This window comes from Malaya genurostris, chromosome 2 (genome assembly GCF_030247185.1).
Source record: "Malaya genurostris strain Urasoe2022 chromosome 2, Malgen_1.1, whole genome shotgun sequence".
NCBI classification, from domain to species: domain Eukaryota; kingdom Metazoa; phylum Arthropoda; class Insecta; order Diptera; family Culicidae; genus Malaya; species Malaya genurostris.
Genome location: NC_080571.1, coordinates 322,197,781 through 322,220,963, shown reverse-complemented (window position 1 = coordinate 322,220,963; position 23,183 = coordinate 322,197,781). Strand labels below are relative to the sequence as shown.

Here is a 23,183-nt window from a genome sequence, read left to right as displayed (position 1 = left end):
ATTATTTTAATTATCGTCGTTTTAAACGGCAAATTGAGATTTTAATCACTCATTACCCTGTGATGTCGAAACTGCAAATCGTATCAAATTTCAATCTTAACGTGTGACAATCGATTGAACATTCCATGAGATGTCGAAGTAAGTGCCACTTTAGAGTTTTTCGTCATTATTTATGATACTTCCAGAGCCGATGTTCAGGAACTAGTATAACCTAAAATGATTCGAATGGCCACAAATTAATACGCCAAACAATTTACATCTCCTATATCGGTATGAATTTCAAAAACTCATCATCTGTAATTCCAGAATCGGATAAAATTCACCAATTTTGTATGGGACCTTAAATCCTTTAATTTGAATTTTTGTTTTTGAAGTTCGATTTGGCCTTTTTGAGAAAATGATTGAGCTTTGAGAAACGATTCGATACTGGAACCGGAATTCTAAAATCGGTGTAGCCGAAATCAGTTAAATTCACCCGAGGAGTGTGTAGACATCTTTGAGAAATTGTAGTGCGAATTAAAATTTGGGGGTACATTCCGAATCCAAAAACGAATACCTTTTAAACTGAAATAAATTTATTTGGTAATCGACTATCCAAATCTGCAAACCCTATAAACCTGATTAATTTATGTGAAATGGACATTTTTATACTAATCACCCTGTATCTCCTAAACCAGAAGTCGGATCTGACTAAAAAGTAAGATGTTTTATATGATTTTAAGACCTGTTATTTGAATCATAAATGATTAGATTTCATTTGAATCTTAGATCGGTTCAGCCATCTACGATAAAAATGAATTGCATTATTTTAATTTCGTTTCACATATCATCCTGTGCTTTCGCAATCAGAAGTCGGATCCAAACGTGATTAAGGAACCTTGTTTGGAAGTATATTACTTTTCATATGAATCTGAGTTTGTAGAAAACGGTTTACCATCTCCGAGAAAATTGAGTGAAATTATTTGTCACACACGTATTTACTGATCTCGACGAACTGAGTCGTATGGTATATGGAAGTTATGTTCTTCCTGCATTTATTGCTGTAAGTAGTTTAAGAGCAAATTCAGCAGCTGCAAGATTCATATGAGTGGTCTATAATGTAAATGAAACTGAAACAAACATATCCCCAGCAATCCGTTTCAGTTTTATTTATTCGACCAGTTCTACTGTCAAATTTAAAACTGGTATACACTGCCGTTCTATTTTTTCTATATTTGAAACACAGATAAAACGCTGCTGGGGCTGCCAGTTTATTTTGTTATAATTTCTAGATTTAAATTTTAAGACTGACATAAATTATGCATCTAGAACTAGAACACTCCTGAATATGCCCTAAATCAATATAATTTTGGAATTACTTTCAACTCGAAAATGCTGCCATCATCTGTTTACATATGTCATATTTGAATGATTATGTTGCCAAAAACGAACCGTGCTAAAATCGGTCCGAGGCAAATTGTCATGAAAAAGGATGCTGTACACAGTCTTTTTGGTACTTAGAAACAATTGTATATAACAGTATAAAAAATTGTGTTTCACGTTGCTCCCAAGCATTGCTTTGTCATACAACGCTCAAAACTCCTACCACTGGAATAGGGGGAAATGTCGCTTATACAAAAATGTCGATATCTTCGTTGAAAATGGACAGATTTTAACAATCTATGGCTTGTTGGATATCTATTACCGTGTGGAATCTAAGTATAGAAACATATTCTGTTTTCAAGGTCAAGTGTGACAGATACTGTCAAAAAACTGGAAATTTTGACATAAAACTATGTATAACTCAAAACCATTGAATAGCGTTTTGGGTGACGAGGAGACCTTTCATTTGCGACTAGTTTGATTAAAATCGGTCCAGCCATCTCTGAGATCTCGACCTCTTAGTTGAAAAAAAAAACATACACACACGGACATTTGTTCAGTTCGACGAGCTGAATCGATTGGTATATGACATTCGGCCCTCCGGGCCTCGGAAAATTTTTCTAAAGTTTGAGCGAATTCTATACCTATTTTTTATGTATATAAATAAGGTATAAACACTCTAAATTACCGTATGTCTTTCATTTGAATCTAAGTTTCGGTCGGAAAATAATAATTCCAGTATTTTCGGTACTTCCGAGAATCGGAAACCGGTAACACCGATGTCAGTTTGTTTGGCCAGTAACTAACATAATCAACAAATTGAAACAGTTTTGAATCAAAATTAGTAGAACTTTTCCCTTTTTTGTATCGTCGCTCGTGACAGTTTGAAAATTTTAAGCTCACTTCGTCCTGTATTTCCGCGATTAAAATTCAATAGCAGTCTGTGAGACCATAAGACCTTTTATTTAAATTTAAATTTGTGCGAATCGGTTACTTAGCTCTGAGAAAATGAAGTGAGTTCCTTTTTGAAGTTTTTGACAACTGCTTCCGGTATTACTGGAACTGTGTAAAATGAGAGTACTAATTCAAAATATCATTGAATTCCATTAATATTACATAGGTCAACATAAGAAGTATAACAGACTTAATAATACAGAGACGTATTTCGGATGTTAATAACATCCTTCCTCAGTGATACTATTTAGAAGTCTGTTCCTTTTTTGCATCGATTGAAATTCAACAGCAGTCTGTGAGACCATAAGACCCTTTATTTGAACATAAATTTACTTCCGGTACCAGAAACTGTGAAACGGTATGTACGAAATCAAATTTATTGACCATCAAGTGATAAGATGTAGACTGTGATAATTACAGGGCTAGCTCAACGCAATAAGGTAGAAAGAGGTGGGAAAAACATAACTCTTAGGTGTTTGTGAAATTACCCCAGTAACAATTTTTGCTAGCTTATTTGTGACTAATTTGCAACCAGCAATTTGAGTGATTGTTACTAACATCTAACCACTTGCGTGACTCAAAAAGCGCAGTTTCTGCTAATTCCTAAGTAGGTAAAGGAAACCGTTGTCGTTACGTTGTAATGCCATAACTTACTTACCATAACTTGAAAATAACTTGTTTTCAAGTAAACTAGTTGAAACTTAGTCACCATCGATGTTTTAAACATTGAACGAATCCAGCATCCTTTTCTGTCAACAATAAAAAGGTAGTAGAGTACTTAAAATCACAAACTTTATACAAGGTATAAATTTCACAACGATTTGAAAACTGTCGAGTGGAATTCAATTTTAATTAACTGTTTTTTTATGCGCCTTCAATCAAAATCTGTTTATGAAGATATGGAAAATAAACAGTTAGTTCAGAATGCTCAAAATTAATTCAAGTAGAATGATTTCACATTGTTTTAAATTCATATATAATGATCATCATAATATTATCACAAACCCTATATTGTTTTCTTCGTGTTTATAATAATGCATAGAACAAAAATTACGTTTCATAAACTTTTTGAGACTCCATATTGTGTTCGCGATATTCAAGCCAACAAAAGTTTTTTAGGTTGAATTTTCGTTATCATAACGTTGGAAAAACCTACCGATAGCTACCTACCGAATCAATGCAGAAATTGTATGTTATAATCTTATGTCTATGTTTTTGCTACATCAATTCACAGTAACGATTTTCATATCCACTTACGTATTTATAATGGTTTCGCAACGAAAAAAAACCTTTTTTTTCAACTAGTAGCCAGAAGCATAGCTGTGATTAAAGATATGTTTGGATTAAGTAAGATAACTTATAACTTATAAATTATTCAATAAGGAGTGAATCGAAAATAAGCTATCCACATACATTTGTGTTGTACGCATGTATTTGTGGTGGTTTTTTATGCTCAGATCACAGCATGCTGTGCGTTTGGCTGTCAACTTTCGTTTGTTTACTTGTTTGTGCGGTTGATATTCTGCGTTTTCTAAATGTCGCGTATTGAAAATGAAGTGAAAATTAAGGTTCTGGACACATGGCTAAGTGAGAAGGGTATTACTATGCGAAAATTGGCGAAGCGGTTTGGAATGCATCATGCCAGTGTTAAAACCATCATTAATAAGTTTGGGGAACAATATTCTTTGGATGAGCTACCAGGAAGAGGCAGTAAACCCGGTTCTTCCAACCCGAAACTGGACCAGAAAGGGGTATCTCTAATCATGCAGAACAAATCAATGGAATGGAACGAGTGTCGGAATGATTCAGCGTATGAAGAGGCGAAATCACCTGAAGACCTACAAGCAGCAGAAAATTTCGAAACAAAGTGTAGAACAGAAGAAGCGAGCAGCAACAAGGGCCCGGAAATTGTATTCGCGTCTTTTGCAGTGTCCGGATGCATGTGTTTTGATGGACGATGAGACTTATGTAAAGGAAGACTCAAAAACCCTTCCAGATCCACAATACTTTACTGTCGTCGTTGGGGAGGATGTGAGCGATGCGGACAGGTCGATTCAAGTGGAGAAATTCAGACGAAAGATACTGGTATGGCTACCAATGTGTTCCTGTGGTTTGATTTTTTTTACACTACCGGAACTATAAACGCAGAAATCTATCGATCTGAGTGTCTCCAGAAGAGGTTGCCGCCTTTATATAAGAAGCATAGTACACCTCCACTGTTTTGGCCGGATTTAGCGTCAACTCACTATGCCAAAACCACTCTCAACTGGCTGGCGGAAAAGGGTATAAATTTCTTTGAGAAAAAATCAATCCACCAAATTGCCCTCAGCTTCGACCCATCGAACGTTACTGGGTAATCGTGAAGAGGGTCTTCAAGAAGACTGGTAAGGCAGCTGGGAACATGCAGGAGTTCAAAAAAATTTTGACTCAAGCGTCCAAAAAATGCGATGCAACACTTGTTCGGATTTTGATGAGGAGCGCTCGATCAAAAGTTCGAAAATTCGTGAAGGAATAACTTACATTTCATCAGGTTTTCATTATGCTCAAGTTTAACCTTGTACAATAAAGGATCAATTTTTAGTTTGAAAAAAATATCGTTTTTTATCATAATTTGAAAGAAAAATTTGTGGATAGCTTATTTTCGATACACTCCCTATGACAAAAAGATGTGGTGCTTGGAAACCTAAATAACTATTTCGTAACTAGTTATGTTATGGCTTGTTGCAATATAGTTTGGACTTAGTCGTATCAGAACTAGTTGCGGATTGCTACTTGGGAACTTTACTTTAGCAAGACAAGACGAAAACGACGAGCTTGGTTTCGTCGCATAGTTTGAACTAGTTGGCAGGGGATTACAGCCGGTTTATTTTACATGTATGTCGTCATACTGAACTGTTTACGAAATTTTAAAATTTAAATTTAAATAGACTCGTTAGACCATTTGTGAGATTCTATCATCGGCCATTGGGATTTGTCGGTTACGTCCGATATAAGATTACATCTCTCGAACCGTATATGTTTGTCATAACCCTTCCAAATTCAATTAACACTCTCAAATAAGCCTAAGCTTATCGAAATTCGTTGAATCATCTTCACTTATGCTATTATATCTTCAGATCCAAAATAAAAACAACCATTTCGTTTTCGAACTTAATTCGAAATTCAATAGTAGCTTTCAAACCAGCCTAAACTTGTAGTAAGCGGTTCGGCAATCTCTGAAATTGCAATTGAGCGATAAAAAAAACAACGCGTTTTGTAAGTTACGACACTTGTACCATTATATCACCGGAACAAGAAATCACAGCCATTTGATCTTCAAACTTAATCCACAATTCAATAGTAGCCTTCAAACGAGCCTAGGCGTGTTAAAAACAACTCAGCTATCGCTGAAAACTTTAAGCAATAAAAAATCTTTGAGAAGGCACGCGCATACACACTTAGGCATTTGTCGATCTCGTCGCGCTGAGTCGAATAGTATATAATACTATAAGTCTCCAAAGATCCGTTCGAAAGTTGTTTTTTTTCACGATTCTATTCACTTTCTATAGAGAAAGGCTCAAAGAAAAAAAAGGATTTACTCAACGAACTTCAAGAAGAATGGATGCTTTTTCCACCTGAAAATTTGTTCTGAAATAAGATATGAAACGAAATTCGTTTTTTGAGATTCCTTTCTCAATTAAACTAGATTCTACTGTTCTGTTATAGAATTTTGGTAACATTCAAATACTCGCTACATCATTCTCAAATATAAATTACTCTTTATGTCAGTGTCGTTTTTTCTAATAATAATAACAATATCATTGTTAGGACCGTCGATGATCAAGTGCATTAGAAAGATGAAATCTCAAGCGATGTCTAATAATGACTGAAGTGAATCTATTCGAACTGGTGAACAGACGACAATAACAACTATTATAGTAACGGTTTGAATACTAGGTTAGTAGATCTAGGATAGCCTTTAATGATATTCACCTAAATCAATATCAGTTGCGACTCCGACTCAACTTCTACTGTAGGCTTCGGCAAAGTCACTGACGATAAGCAAACTAAGGGCAAACTGGTGGAGAGTCAGAGTGGTTTGGCGTGTTTTTTTTGTGCTAATAGGATTAGAACATTGCACTTGTTGTCGATATCATGGACAATCATAACATCGAGTTAATGATGATGGCTGAGTTGAGAACATAAGTATGATGAGATTTTCTCACTAAATCCAAGCACACACTTGTACGCATGATTTTGAAACCTGCAAGTGTTCGAATTCAGTGTGATGGGGCAGTTGGTAAAACGATCGAAGCTATGGGGCGAAAATATGAAAATGTACATTTTTTAACGTTAACAAAAGAAACTTGAATTGCCATTTTGAAACTGTATATCCATAACAACAATTTAGATGCTTAAACACCTAACTAGTTATGATAAACTGAAAAAAAGCAAAATACCTGTCATTTCTAAAGGTCGATGTACAATAACAAAGCGGCCCGCCAATCGCTTTCATTTATCGGACTGTAGGCATAGCAACACAGCTCATATCGAAATTGTTAAGAGTTTAAAATGCCATGCATGGATTTCCGCACGCATGACTCCGTTCTGCGTTGTAACAAGTGCATATAGGTATCTTCGTACGAACGAACAACTGAAAGAATGAGAACTATACGAAATTTATTCCTATCCATTCGAATCACATGAACAAATCATCACCCATGCTCACGCTCGTTCCAAACACGCCTATCCTGTCCGTACTAGCGAACAGAATAAACCAACCGCCTCCTTGGACGTTGAGATATCACAACGCAACCACGCAATGTCAACCGTCTCTCCAGAGAATCGAGAGACACCAGAACCAGACAAAATCGTGACACAACGAAGTCCTCCTCAGCGTATTTGCGAAGATCTCGTCACGCCACCAACGAGCACAGGCCCGTCCAATCTAAAGGCGTCGGTCCGAAACGGTGTCAGTATATATAAAAGCTAGAAGGTTTTCTGCTATCGTACACAGTGCAAGTTCTATATCGACATCGAAAGATTGTTATTGTTGAATCAAAGCGTCATTCTAAACGGTAAGTGCTGTTGCTGTTGCTGTTACGGCGTCCTAACGGTACTGCCGGAACAACCTTTGAGTCGAGGACTTGCGTTCATTGGTGATTAAAAAAAACTGCCGGAAGCTGTGGGTACTTATGTAGTGTTTTATGTTTGTTTATTGTACCAATTCGGAACTGACTTCACTCGACGATGTTTGAATATTCCAGTGGCTTATTCGTTGTGGTCGGACCGGTTATACTATCATTGCCGGGCCTTTAGAATGCGTAGATTTGATTACTTGAAAGTAATGTGAAGTGTTCTGTGATCTACTACAGCTTGCCAGTATTGTTCGCTCGACTGTAGAATGTTGGATTAAATTATCTTAATAGTTGCTAATCGATCGAGTGAATAATCACCAGCCTTCAAATAGGCACTGCTATTTTGATATGAGCGTAAAAGTGAAAACCAGTAGCATTGAGTGATCATTGTTTGAGTAAGTACTTAGAATGCTGGCGAAAATTTTATCATTCGCATCGATTCAAGGACGCCATTCAAAACGAGTTCCCCATAATGTTGTTCAGATGTTTCTCAAATAAAAAATTGACAACAATTTCAAGTTCAATTTGTCTATTGATTTATTACGCAAGAATGAGCATATTTACGTGTGAGTTCAATTATCAATTATTAAAATGTGGAAAAAATGTCTAATCATATAAACAATCGAATTTGAAGGTCAAAGTGGCAGCGGTTTACGTCAATCATGAAATTCTGTTTCGTAAGCGTTTTCTCAAACAAGTTCGATAACTGTTTATTGATCATTCGTCACCGCAAACAGATTTTTTAAAACATGCCAAATTTTGCCGATTTCAAATTTGCGGTATCTAAAACAAAGTTCACTGATGTTTTAGAATTCAAGAGTCGATATCCCTAACTTAAACATTCGTCCAACTAAGTAAGAGATCAAGAATTAGTAAATCCGCGTGAGCCAAACTGCACACGAAAGTAACAAAACCACATTCTTACAAGTCTTGGTGAATCAAAAGCAAGTGACACTTTCTCTTTCGTTTATTGTGGCACTAATATAGATTTACTTTAATTCTCCTGTTCTGATCAAAAGTTCTCGAGGTTCAGGTATTTTTTTATGTATTATGTACTGCAATATGCTCTAAATTCAAGTTCTTAAGATTTAAGTAGGATGTACAGTCACAAGTGGTGACGTTCCAGCCCTTAAGGTGAAATGTAGCGCGAATCGAATCGATTTTAGAAAATCCAAAAACGCTTAAGTTTTCGAAATCAAACTTATCACAACTAAGTATTCTTAGAATTTGGAAATTTTGCTTTGCCGAGCCGTAATTGGATTCTGAAATGTATAAACTGTTACTGTTCTGTTCAACGGGAATGGTTTCAGGACTGAAAGGTAGTGTTTGTATTCAAAATTCAATTTAAAATTATAAATTTAAATTTTAGCCAAAACATAAACATACATAAACTTTTTCGCATTTTTTTTTATTGCTTGCGCGCTACTTTTCGTACACGCAGAGAAAAATATTGTAAATGTAACTAAATCTGGGTTTCACGTAACGATTTATTTGGTTGAAATAGTGACAAAAGAAAAATTTGTTTAATATAGCAAATATTGTTGCTTGAAACAACAAAACTAGGTATTTGATTTTGCTCAGTGGATTAGTTTGTTTCTATAAATATTTTGTTAATACCAACAAATATTTTACTTGTGCGTTCCTGTCAATTTGTTGACAAACAATTTCATAGTAAATTCAACTTGCAAAATCAGTTTAAAATGAACTAATTTTGGATAAAGGTAATATTTATAGTGTTTTGAATTTATAAACTTGGCAGTTGAAATAAATGATAAGATATCAACTTGAAATGATTAGTATTTCAACTTAAGCTTTTGTTTGTAAAAAATATTCATTTTGTTTTGTTTTTACGAGTAAAATGATTTCTTCCGAAATAATTTGAAGGCTTGTTTTTGGTACATTTTTCTTCAATTTATATATTTGTAAGGAATTCCAATTACATTTATATTCTATACTTTTATAATATTTATCTACATACCACAATCAATCCAATATTACTTTTTATACCCTTTCCCGGTGCCCTTCCGGTGAAGATAGAAATAACCTGCATCAAATATATGTTGTTAAGAATACGTATTATTGCAGTTTCTAATATTATTAACTATCAATACTTACGCTTGGATTGATGAAAAGCCCGATGAAAAATATATAAGCAGATAAAATTTTACTTTTGAAACGCGTAAAAAACTTTTCTGTTCATTCACGACTGAAAAAAACGACTCTGGTTTATGAGAAATAGGACTGATACGGTTCTTTTGAACAATAAACTTTGTTGTATCATTACACAAATAAGACAACAGATAAAATGAATAAATTTTGTTCTTCACATAAAGATAAAGCAGACTTGAATCAACATAGATATTGCGAATAAAATCAACTCTGCTTTTGTTGATACGCAATACATTGATGAATTATTTCAAGAATAAAATCAGCTGGAACAATTATTTTTTTCGTTTGGCAAGACCGAAATATTTATTCACATTGAACAGAGATCTTTGTTGATGTTGAAGGGAGAAAATGGTTTAAAACAATCATATTCTAGATTGAAATTAACATGAATCAGATTTAAAAATCTACTAACCGATTTGTTATTTTAAACAAGCTCCATTTCTCTGCGTGATATTGAGGTGGTGTGAGAAATACACGGTGGACTCGGTGGCATTATATCGTGAGTAAAAGTTACATATCAAATAATGACGCGAATTTATGCAGCATTGGGTTTTGTGTTGTAATGAAAACGAGTTGAATACAATAAAATGGGTATTGTAAGAAATCGTTTTTTTCATTTCGTGTCATTTATAATGCTAAAAATGCCCAACTCTGTTGAGCTCAATGCATTGATGTTACTGAAGCAATAATGCTTGGCTGTGTAATATCATATAATAGGTATAATTTTAGATTGAAGCAATTTTTATAGCAAAACTAAAACTTCAACCTTGACAGGCTACTGAATGAAATGAATATAAACCAAGTATTATCGTTCATGTAGAATATTTGAAAATATAACTTTTATGTAACCTGTGATACAAACAATGTGGCCTGGTGAACTACTGACAAAGATATCGAAAATACTTGAACGTGCTCTTGTCTTCAATCGTTCTTTTGAAGAAAAAACCATGCTTGCTACTAAACTCAGGCATATACATGGTTAGCAAGTTAGTCAATACTTCATATAACCTCATGTTAGTCATTCATAATTACTCATGATTCATAGCTTTAGTGTAAGAGTAATCACTAACAATAACGATTGGATTAGCATATATTCAAAGTGTAAAGGATTCAAAAATCCATTACGTCCAGTCTTTTTTACAAGCCAACATAACGAGAGGTAAGCCCACTGCGCTCAATCACTGCAAAAAGTTCTGGTTTCTATGTGTCGGGTTTTCTTCTTATGCTTTGTGCGACGGTTCGTTCAACTGAAGCGGATATTTTACGCGCATTCTATGACGCTACATTTCACCTTAAGGTCTGAGGACAGAGGGCCACGTGTTGAGTTTTAAATCGACCACGTGGCTCGCTCAATTCCCTTTGCGCATCGTATTTCTCTTGTACTCTCTCGTATATGAACAAACTGTACCGGGTTGGCAACATACATTTTATTATTTTGATGAGAAGTTTTATCACATTAATCTATCGTATGGGTTGGACATTCCATGGATTCCAATGAACAATGAAAAAATATTCAACTTTCACAAAGATTGAATATCTGTGTGTTTGGCAGCCTTGTCGAACCAATTTTATTTCTCTCTTTTTTTCAGAACGCTATCAGGAAACCAAAGCGAAAAAAATAGTGGATGCATTGAAACTGACTTTGTTTCACAGAAAAATACAAGACTTTATTTTTATCGCGATAACATATGTGTTTTTATGTACTAATCGCATCTAAACTAAATTATCTAGACTTTGTCACGGTAGATTTATGATACAAGCCTTCAAAGCCGAGATATTCGATGAACAAGTAGAGGTATGCATTTCCGAGCGTTCCAATTTCCAGCAGTTCTTCAGTCAGAAAAAAATACAACACGACCGCTAAACTCAATGAATCATTCTGAAAATTTCACAGAATATTCTCAACCAAATTTCGAGCACATTGTCAGGTGGGTTTGTCTATATTCTGCACCGTTTCCAAGAAAATTGAATTTGAAACGGGAAAATAGCAAAAAAACCTACCACTTTACGGTACTGTCCTCAGCCCTTAAGGTTTCCAGGTAATTTCTTTTTTTTTTGGTTAGCGTCATCTTACTTGAAATGACGCCAATTTTATGGCACTGCAGCTTGGGCTTTATTGTCAGTTAATGGTCGCTTATAGTCCAATGTACTTTCTTTTAATTGGTCTACCAGCGTAAATATCGTTGTGTTGAAACGTTGGAACAAATACAAAAATTTGTTCATTCTCGAAAAAAACTCTTATTTTCCTAGCTCTAACATAAGACGACGTACTCACTCGATGAGAGTTCCACCACAAGTGAAGAAAAAATTACCGAGAAATGAAATACATACAAAATTGTCCCAACAAGAATGTGTGCAAATCGGCCAAACTTTTCTATTAAAATGGCAAATCATGTTTCTTTTCTCCGTTTTTCTCAGCGAATGTGAATTACCGAGCCATTCGTTTTATTCATTCCAACAAGTTTTGTACAGCCAGACCCTGTCAGCTTGGAGCGAAATCAATCTTCAGTTCAGCAACGCCATCGCACGGCATCACATTCAACATGTCATGTCAATTGTATGGGTATGCACTTGTGTCATTTTGGCGCGCATGAATTTGACATTTCTTTTCCCTACTTCTATGTACGAGATTCGATGCGGACTCACCCGAGGGCACCATGCTCGCAAAAAAAGGATGTTATCAATGATTTATTCTGGAAATGTGAGAGCTGGATATCTTGTTAATATGATGTCTTTGGCTGAAAATAATGTTAATATGATGTCTTTGGTACAGCCTACTTAGTCACTTTCCTCGATACAGAACACTAATTTACCACGGAACTACATCTCGCTGACATATGTCATTTGCGATTTCATGAGTTTCATGAATTTCTGCTTGACGATAGCCCAATATTCTTCTTAGAATTTTTTCTAGAATGTTTAAATAATTTTAATTCATGTAGATAAGATTTATGTATTTGGGCACCACCTCACGCGACATTGCACTGCGTGACATTTTTTCCTCAATGTCGGAAGAATTATGTTGCTTGAGAAAACGAAACAAATGTTTTTTCCACACAGTCCTGTACACAAATTTGTTGGTCGAAAAATCTGATTCCGATGTAAACGTCGCTTTTGTTACAATGTCAATTTGATTTTTGTACACTTATCACCTTATTACACAAGAACCGGAACATAATTTAACACGTATAGTAATATAGAAGCTTTTAGTTGAATTTGATAGTTCTCGGTTGATTTGTCATTGGGACGTATAAGCAAGTGACAGTTTCTCTTTAATCACTCTCTCTTTCGATTATTGTGATGTGATTAAAAAGATTTTCTTTGATTTCACTACTCTGTTTGAAAGTCGAAAGTTTCGGGTATCACGTGGAAACCGCTTGGTAATTAATAGAAGAGAAAGTAAACAAAGAGAAACTGTCACTTGCGCCCTAATGAAAAATCAACCGAGAGTTGAAAGTTCGGTTTAACCGGCTGAGATATCGATGCGAGTTCTGTTTTGGAATATTTGAGAAACTAAACGCTGGTATAACTGTTGTAAATTCATTAGATAATCAACTAACTAGCTCTACAGGGTACGCCATCTAGGCAGGACCTATTGAAATTTTGAAAGCTCCGTCGTTATGACTAATCAGCTAGACTCTGTAACGCCAGTCTATGGCATTCCATTCAGCTTATCGTACAGAATATGGAGTACATTCAGCGCCTTCCGCCAAGACAATTCGTACTGGGGCTGTTTGAAAAGTCTATTGAAGAACTAAAAGGTAATATCACAACGGAAATTACTGCTATTACACCTGAAATGTTGTCAAATTCAATGCAAAATGTTCAAATGGGCAACAATGGATCAATTGTCATTCAATGACATTGTGTTCCTCTTTCAAAATCTGATGAAAAATGGCATTATCAAACATTTGAAATGGTTCTGTCTAGATAGCGCACCCTGTACAAACTAGAGAATTTTGATAACCGATTTTGAGGTATTCGCTTCTCTTTACATGGTCATTTGTGACAAAACACACTTGAAATTGATATTTTTACACTAATTACCGGAACCGTAAGTCGTTATTTTGATTGTGAGTTTATGAAAATCAGTGTTGCTAATCTTAGCGCGGACAAAAATATTTCAAGCAACAACATGTGTGTGTGTGTGTGTGTGTGTGTGTGTGTGTGTGTGTGTGTGTGCGTGTGTGCTCGTTTGAAAGCTACTGTCGAGCCATTGATCAAGTTTGAAGTTCAAATGGCTGTGACTTTTGATTCCAGAGATATGATTGTATAAGTGAAGTAACTAAAAAAACGCGTTGTATTTTTACGCGCCTAATTTTCTAAGATTTTTCAAGATCTATGAAAATTCCACTAAGTGGACTAAACAGGGGTTTTTAGATTACTCTTCCCAAAGTTAAAAATCAAAATAAAAAATGAGCCCAAATTAGTGTTGGAAATTATTTTATAAAATGATGAAAAACTCATTAGAATGTTTTGAAGAAAAAGAAAGGCATTATCACACCACTATGTGGATTAGGAATGATTTTCCGATTGAATTCAAATCCGACTCTAGCGACAAAGGAATTTACTCTTGTGTTAATCGTGTGAGAAGCTAGGTTCTATTCTCAAGAACAGAATAAACGGCTTCATGATATCTCACAAATTGTGAGCCAGAATATTTGCATATTTTCTGCGACTGAGTCAAATATAATGTTTCTAACGAACCATCGAGCTACTGATCCTCTTATTCATTCTTAGCACACAAATTGCGCGATTGATCGTGCACGCCATAAAAACGTGCAAATGATTGGTTATTATAATTAGCTCAAAGAACGTGTGGCCCAAGCATATATTAGAAGTAATTACAATCGGGATAGTCATCCATTAAACTTTACTTTCATGAAAAAATAGTTCCTTATAACTCATCTACATATATATAGAATAACATCCCAATATCTTCAGTCAGACGGTATGTTTCAACTAATAACTTGGAATTTTTCACTCAATATCCGTTTCAGATTTGCTTAAACCAAAAAAATGAAGTTATTCATCGTGATCTCCTTCGCCCTGATCGTGTCGGTGGCCGCTCAGAAATACACCTCGAAGTACGACGGTATCGACATCGACGAGATTCTCAAATCCAACCGACTGTTCAACAACTACTACAAATGTCTGCTGGACCAGGGCCGCTGCACCCCGGATGCTAACGAGTTGAAGCGAATCCTGCCGGAGGCACTGCAGACCAACTGCGCCAAATGTACCGACAAGCAACGCCAAGGTGCCGTCCACGTTATCAACTATCTGATCGAAAACCGATCGTCCCAGTGGAAGGTGCTGCAACAGCGTTACGATCCGGGCAATGTGTACATCAACAAGTACCGTGATGAGGCCCGTGCCTCAGGAATCAAGATCTAGGATCAGCAGACGAAAATTTTTCCTCTACTTTTCTGAGCATCTGAAATTGATTCACAGGGAATCGACTGTTCCCAGAATCAAGAGACCAAAGCTTCGTTGTATTATTTCTTACTCCTCTATCAACTGTAAAGGACGACGCTCGTAGAAATGGTGAAAACGTTATCGAAGGCGCCAATGAAATAAAAACGCTTAACTTTTTTACAATAAATATGGAACTGATACATTTATGTTGTTTATTATTTGTTTCACATTCTGCCTTACTTATAATAAGGAAACACTACTTGATCGTCATGCTTCACTGGAAAACGACCTGTATGTTTTTTTTCTCTTGTTATACTTAGGAAGCAATCGAAAGCTTGTTTACTTGCACTGCACGAACACCGCAATTGATTAATTGAAGCGTGATATCAACTCATAGGTTGAAGATACCGATCAAGTTCACAGTTACTCATGACGGAAACGTTCGCCTGTTAAGGGAAATCCCGGGGAATAAATATCGTTCTAGGTATTAACGACCTACAAATTAACTGAACCGGACTCGGATTACATTTTATATAATTTTCAAGACATTAGACAAAACTTTAATAAATAGTTTTGCTCTTCGGGTGTGATAGCGTTACCGTTAAGGTTGACATAGGTAACGTTTGAAACATGCATAGTGTATCTCAGAAATATAAACGGTAACTCTATATCCCAGACAGTTAATTACCGTGAGTTTCCAGTAAAAAGCCTTGATATTACGTTCCTGTAGTGGAATTTGACCTTGACTGGTGCTACGATTCTACTACTACACTACGAATCCTTCCAGGTCGGGACCCGAACATACGACAACTGGTTTGTAAGACCAGTGCCTTATGCATTGAACCGTCAACCGGGACGAGAAAGTCTCCAGTAATTCTCCTAATTTCATAAGAAATATGTCAAAAGTTTACCTTCGTACTGTTTGAGTCTTATTCTCTCTAAGTGAAAACAAATCATGTAAAAATAGCATTAACAAGTGTAGACCTCTCGAAATATCTATATTTCTCGGTTGATTTTTCATTATGGCGTATAAGCAAGTGACAGTTTCTCTTCGTTTACTTTCTCTTTTATCAATTACCAAGCGTTTTCCACGTTTGTCACTCAATTCTTTGCATCAAATGATACCAGAAACTTTCGACTTTCGAACAGAGTAGTGAAATCAAAGAAAATCTTTTTAATCACATCACAATAATCGAAAGAGAGAGTGGTTAAAGAGAAACTGTCACTTGCTTATACGCCCTAATGAAAAATCAACCGACATTTTAGTTATTAATAATACCCTTGTTTTAGGATGTTTCAATGGCTGATGTATACATTAAGTAGAATCAAATTGGCATTTTAAAACCTGTAAATATAGCGTGGCACTAATGACAGTTTTAAGATTGAATGACAATTACAGGCTAATATTTACACAATTCGTTCTATAATTTGTTCGCAGTGGAGTAAAATGCTGTTGCGAAGAGCTCGCGATTAAATGTTAATTTTTTTAAAGCCATTTCGGGCAATCGATTCTGTGGCACTATTATCAGAAATATCAAAGATATGAGATAAAACATCTCGTACGTACAGTGCATCCAGTCCAATCAGTAGCCTGCACTTACCACAGCCAGCGATGCCAGATAAGTGTCATTTCCGTAGATTGGGATTTTTCTCGGAAGCTCTCGAGGTTAAAAACAATTTTTTTTTGCTCGCCAGACAAAACTAGTTTCCGTAGTTCTCCGTTAATAAATTTAAATTTTCGTAGAAAAAATCCAATTTCCGTAGATTTTGTCTACGGATCCGTAGATCCGTAGAAAATGATCGAATCCGTAGATCTACGGAGATTTCCGTAGATCTACGGAGATTTCCGTAGATTTGACATCGTTGACCACAGCTCGTGAAAGTTATTCTATGGAGAGTAAAACAAACAAATCTGTACTAAATGTTCAAAACGACGAATGTAACAATGAGATATTCTCTTTGTTTACTTTCTCTTTCGATTGTTAGGTATTCTTAGCAATCCTTCTCTTAAATGAATTATTTAACGATAGTAATATCCAAAGTTATCATCTTTTAATCTGCACTGAAGAAATTACCGAAAAATGCAGGAATATTTCGCAATAATCGAAAGAGAAAGTAAACAAAGAGAGTCTCTTATTGTTACATTCGTCGTTTTGAACATTTTATATAGAAATCTCCATTGTCAACTGATGATGTTGAGGAAACAAAATCCAAAGCATATGAACTCTAAGTTTATGAGCCGTAGAAAATTTTCATTCCATAATTAAACTTATAATAGTCAAGGTGAAATAAACTGATTTTACTTTCTATATTTCTTGTAGCTTGTGTGTCGTTTTTTGTACCCCCGCTTTATTCGTGAACTCTTTTTTTCGTTAGATGATTCCCAGTTACCGAAACACGTTGGCTTTTCAGGTGAAAAATCACACCATTGAAGTAAAGTAGGTATATGAAAGGACCAAGACGACTCCCTTGTGGAATTTCGCGAAAAGCGAGAAACTACCTGACCAGAAAATCTGGAATTTGACCAGAAAATCTGGAGTTTATCCTCGAAAAGACAGTGGAAAGATCTGCGAATATAATAATTTCAGTATTGGCGGTTCAACATAGAATCGAGCCAAAAGCCATGTACTAGTGCTTTACGCTAAGAATCGGCTGCGAAGTCAGTTGAATCAGAATGGTCAACTTTCACAAAATATATGTAATACACTGAACAGGGAATCGAGCACTACAAATGTAGAGGATAACAAATTTGTAGTCGTGAAACGCTGCGGCCAAAACCGCGTAGAGTCTCGATGATATATTTTTTACAATTGATGAAAATAGGAAAAAAAATTACTCAAACATTTATTTTCTTTACGTTTTGTCTTTGACTCATCAGTGCAATAGTAGTTGATATTGAACTAATAGTGCGCTTAGCCTGGTAACAGTGAGTTGAATAAAAAAAAGGTTCACACAGCGCAGATACTTAACTAAAAATTCATGAGGCAGACGAAATTATGCTGACTCAGAAGAAAATACAATGTGTCCGATACAATTATGACAGCCGTTTGAAAAATTTTTGATATGTTGCACAATTGTTATAGTTACTCCCGTTTTACATGACGATGAGAAAATTTGTGCAGAACTTTTTTAACTGCTAGTGAAACATGAACAAGTTGGTGATTTGCTGCACAGTTGTTTTAGATGTACTCAAAGTTGTTATACAATGATTTTTTCGGTAGTATTGTGAAACTTAATAGTGATAAGTTGCACAACCGATTTTAATATGTTTAAAAATCTGTTTGAACATATCTAACATAAATAAAAATTCTAAAATAATTGTAGAACATCTTGAAATTTCGATAAGTTAGATTTGCTACTTAGGTTTCCGTGTTAATTCGGAACAAACTCTGTTATTTTTGCAACACCCAAAATTCTGTTTCAAACGTTGAAAATGTTCCGTTCCGATGCGGGAAAATCTAATTATCTCTGACCGTCGGGCGGCTCAACTTATCCCTATCCGATTTAGTTCAATTTTTGCGAAGGATGTTAATGATTTTGCACATCACCACTATACGAAACTAGCAAAGTCCTTCTGTTTCAACTGACTTCGCATCCGATTTAGTGTGTACAGAACCATTGCATAGCTGGTGCTACAATTCTACTGACACTACGAATCCAGGTTGGGGCTCGAACATATGACAACTGGTTTGTAAGACCAGTGCCCTATGCATTGACTCTTTTTTATTAGTACTATGTTACATATACTAGTACTTATTTTCTATACTTTCCGTTAAAAATGCATCTCTGAATTTTACTAAAATGAAAAAAAAACACTTGATAAAATTTTGCAATAAGCAATGGCCAAAGTTAAACAAATTAAGACCTTTTCCCGTTTTACTCGATTAAAACTCACATCTTGACAGTTTAAACAATAGACTTACTCTACTTTCCATCTACGAGCAGTGATACAATCGGATACAATATCTTTGCTCCGGATCTAATGAATAATCTCACTCTAACGAATGGTTTTCGTATATGTGATGACTACTGGAGCTGAGATAAATGGGGGTACCCTTACCCTATATTATTTAGAAAGAACTAGGATTTTTTATTCAGGAATATCATTTTTTTTCTCAGTGTGTATATATGGAGCGTCTCAGGCACTCACTGCAGACCACTCAAAAACGTCAAGTTCTTACGGTTACACCCTGTGCTGTGCCCACTGAGTTCGAGACGTCAAATCAGTAGACAGCTAAGAACAGCAAAGTGAAAGAAAGTTTCTTTTTAAATTTAAAAGTTATAATTGAAAGTGATTTTTCTCTTTAAAAAACAAACTGCGATCGTTATAGTTGCGGCAAAAATGCATTTACTACTCTAGATAGTATACCCCTGCCGGGAAAAAGTTTATTAAACTGGAAAATTGCTTCACACGTCAACTCTTCCGATAGGAGATAGGCTTGGAAGTTCCAAAATGACGAGCATGGAACACGAAGCAATCAAGTTCGCTAGTCCAAATCCACAGGATCTGGAGCTAGAGGAAGGCGAGGTGAGTGTCCTGTACTTCCCCGTACCTCTAATACGATAGTCAACATTGTGGATTTATGATGAGAAAAAATCAAATTTGACCATGAACTTACATTAATATCGGAATTTCTTCTGTCGCTTGACGATGTATTTCTGTGGATGACATTGAAATTCAGAAATGGTTCATTTGCAAAAAATGTTAAAGTGAAAACAATTTTTTGAATTTTAATTACTATGAACAAATATTCAGTTAAAAGATGGGAGATACTTTTTTGATAAATTTAGACAAAATTGGATTAGATTCTCGAATATTATAGAAAAAAAATTGTTTTGCAATCATTACAGAATAAATTCAGGTCAGTCTTCAAATGTAGCATTTGACCTACATTTTTGTCACAAACTTCAATTCGCAATCACCGCGCATCCCTGTGTTTGTCAAAGTCAATGACCGGTTTGTAATTACGTCTTTACTCGATCCTTTTGCAGGTGACAGATGACAGCGACGAAGGTTACACGCCTCTGGCACGGCCAGATCTAGCCAAAACTGAGTTCGCCGGTGGCGCTAGTGTTAGCCAAGCCCGGACAGCAATGGAAATCCTATCGGATCAGGATGATTTGAATGACGAGTCAGAAGCTAGTTCGGATGACAGCGACGATGATGGCACCAGTTTCGGTAAACGAATGAGAAGTAATAGCGACAAGAAAATAAGGATACGTCCTCCGTTGGAGAAAATTCCACAACCACAGTCGAGTCAGTCGCTCCCGAACAAATATAACATCTGGACGGAAAGTCTGCAAGAAGATACGTTGATGGAGAATATGCGCGGATGTGATGTCACTCTGAACGGGATGAGAAATCGGGACGTTGAATCCTACGATTACAGTTTGAAATATCGAATGAACGGTGACAACGCGTTTCAAAGGGCGATGAAAAGGAGACAGTCAAATTCGGATGACTCCGATGGATGCGGGGGTGGCAAGCGGTTTCGGTCGACCTCATTCGGAAGTGCCTGTGTTCGAGAACGAAAGAGCGTGAAACTGCGACTCGGAAAACGCAACAGTAGCGATAGTAATAGCAACGATAGCTTCCAGAACGCACCAAGGTAAGACCCAATTTTAATAGTGTCAGTTTACATGTGCTTGTTTGCATGGTTGTACGTTTGAGATATGTGCACCGTGGGTAAAGGGCTTTCCGCACAAGGTAGACTCTCAATGATCGAGTAATTTACGCGTTAGATTTGCTTCCAGGCACATTCTAGATTTGAACGTGGCAGATGACTGTGATTACGAAGTTTTCGCTGCCGAACTAGCCAACAAACTATGCGAGGAAAAAGATGACTTAATGTGTAAGTATGTCTAATATTTTAACTTGAAAAGGAAGTTCTTTCCATTTGCCAAAATTCTAAAACTCACTGACGAATTGTTTGAATATAAATTATTAGATTATATGAAATGAGGCAATAGAATGTGCAGTACACAAGAAATGTTTCTACCCTAATTCCACAAATTTTCAGTACGTGTCGTCAGCGTTCTTGGAAAACAAATACCGGCAAAGATATTCAAAGAAACACAAAAAATTGAAGCAGACGGAGGAATGCTTATAATGGTACACGAAAATTTATTGCAAATCAAAAACCCAAACCCATTATCGGATCGTATTTTTCTTTCAGAACGGTGCACGTCGTCGTACTCCAGGTGGTGTTTTCCTGTTTCTACTCAAGCACAGCGAGGAAGTCGACAAGGATGATAAAAAGGCAATCTTCCTGGTAGAGAAAAAAGCAGCCATCAAGGAGCGCAAGAACTCTCAGGCAGTGAACCGGGAAAAAAAGGTCGAAGAACTGAAAAAGACCCTCAATAGGCAAGCAGCTGATAATGAACTACCAACAAGAAGCGATTTAATGTTGTCTCATCTGAAGCCGGAAACACACAGTACATGTAAGACTGAAAAACTGATTGTTGAAAACAATTGACTCTGATTTTAATTTTGTATTCCAGTATCCAATCCACCTCCATCGCCAGTGGGTGATGAAAACCGTGAAGGAAGCCCCGACTACCATCCACAAAACGTACATGTAAATGTAACAAGCCTTGAAAAAGGTAGCATTCACATTCTAGTTCAATTCAAATTCAAATTCGTTCTAATCAAGCCCCTTCGTACAGTTCTTAGCGATCCAAAGGATCAAGAATCGGAACCAGAGAGTTCCCGACGGGACCCAACACAGCTGCAAAACTATGACGACGATTTTCTCGATATGACGTGTGACGATATGGATATGTTTTAGCATCCCACGATGGCCATTCGATGGTATGGATCCTCCCGTCGCTGTTGGAGGGTTGCTCTGAATTTCAGCAAAAAAATAACTGATACTAAAGCAAAACTTTCAAATCAGTATAGGTTGAAATGTTCGTCTATACTTGGGGGAGACGATAGTTTGTTTGGCTATCGTTAAATGGAGTGGCATGAAATAAAAGTACGAGAGCAGGCGTGAGTGAGATTCCGTATACTAGTTCAATGGAAGTAAGCGATTAACATGTAGAGACATAGTGTTTAGTTTGCAGGAAATATATTTAATTTTCTAAAACCCGTCAACGGAATCTAGTTTTATTTTTAACTTTAAACAGAATTCGATAGTGCCTTGTATTATTATTGAATGGATCTAACGGCGCTATTTTGTATTCTATTCCAATCGACTCATCTATTAGGCTTTCTGACAGCTCACTTACAACCACAAATGCAAATGAGATTGGTTTGTTTTCATCAGGAAACGCATGCATTAAACACGATTCAGACAATCAATCAACTTCGATCGACGTCAAGATAATATTTTTAGCCGAATATTGCTCACGCACCCGTCGTTAAAATGTTCCGTGAACTTGACGTAGTGTCCTTTCATATGAATTGCTTACAAATAATGTTGTTGTTACGTAATCGTTCCATGCAGGTGATAGTCGCTTGATGCTGCGTGTGAATCGCTTTTACATAATCGTTTGTTTTCATCAAGAAACGTGGTGGCCACCCATTTTTCAGTAGGGTCGCCATTCATTTTTCATCGGGCATAGAAACCTCAATCACAGACTAACAGACAGGACACTCAAATTAGATTCTTCAATCATTTTAACGGTCATTTCGAATATTCCTTTATTTGGGATAGTACTCACATGTGTCATGATGGCGCCACGTTACCCTATCGAACACATCCTGTCTGTCATTTAGACTGTGTTTATTTTTTTCATTTACCTACAGAGTTGCCATTCATACAGAATTACCTGTAATGTATTGATTTGTATACGTACATGCGAATTTCATGCAGGATACAGATTTAATACATATTGCTAAAACTATATACATAATTGTGCCTACTTTTCATCCTCCAACGCAATACAAAATCGAACCCGTTTTGTTACAATATTTACTTGCTTCTGGTCTGTCGCCACTTAATTTCGGGTGAAAACTACCAACACAATAAAAAAATAGTCTAGATGAACAACGTTGAGTCAAATAAATGGTTACCTTCCAACATAGCGAAAAAGTTATATAATATATTATCAACGTAATCCAATAATTTATTGTGACGATTCATTTTCAAATATTTTGATGAAATCAGGCATCCCTGCAAGCAGCTGATCGGTGTTGACAAACGAGGGGAAACCAACTAG

At 36.1% G+C, this 23,183-nt stretch overlaps 2 protein-coding genes across 4 annotated transcripts; both read left to right on the top strand.

Moving 5' to 3' along the window:
* Positions 1 to 7,214: 7,214 nt before the first annotated feature.
* On the top strand, positions 7,215 to 15,220 carry LOC131431318 (ejaculatory bulb-specific protein 3-like). 2 transcript variants are annotated; one of them, XM_058596950.1, is made up of 2 exons: positions 7,215 to 7,373; positions 14,603 to 15,220. In XM_058596950.1, the coding sequence occupies exon 2, from the start codon at positions 14,622 to 14,624 to the stop codon at positions 14,997 to 14,999; it is 378 nt and encodes a 125-aa protein (XP_058452933.1). In that variant the 5' UTR covers positions 7,215 to 7,373; positions 14,603 to 14,621; the 3' UTR covers positions 15,000 to 15,220. The 2 variants fall into 2 exon arrangements, with proteins under 2 accessions (XP_058452933.1, XP_058452934.1); XM_058596951.1 differs by lacking the exon at positions 7,215 to 7,373 and adding an exon at positions 7,651 to 7,828.
* A 4,022-nt stretch (positions 15,221 to 19,242) lies between these two features.
* LOC131431317 (phosphorylated adapter RNA export protein) lies at positions 19,243 to 22,116 on the top strand. Of its 2 annotated transcripts, none has more exons than XM_058596949.1 (7): positions 19,243 to 19,548; positions 20,013 to 20,629; positions 20,775 to 20,872; positions 21,041 to 21,132; positions 21,197 to 21,461; positions 21,522 to 21,623; positions 21,687 to 22,116. In XM_058596949.1, the coding sequence occupies exons 1-7, from the start codon at positions 19,474 to 19,476 to the stop codon at positions 21,806 to 21,808; spliced, it is 1,371 nt and encodes a 456-aa protein (XP_058452932.1). In that variant the 5' UTR covers positions 19,243 to 19,473; the 3' UTR covers positions 21,809 to 22,116. The 2 variants fall into 2 exon arrangements, with proteins under 2 accessions (XP_058452932.1, XP_058452931.1); XM_058596948.1 differs by having other exon boundaries at positions 20,763 to 20,872.
* The last annotated feature ends 1,067 nt before the right edge of the window (positions 22,117 to 23,183 follow it).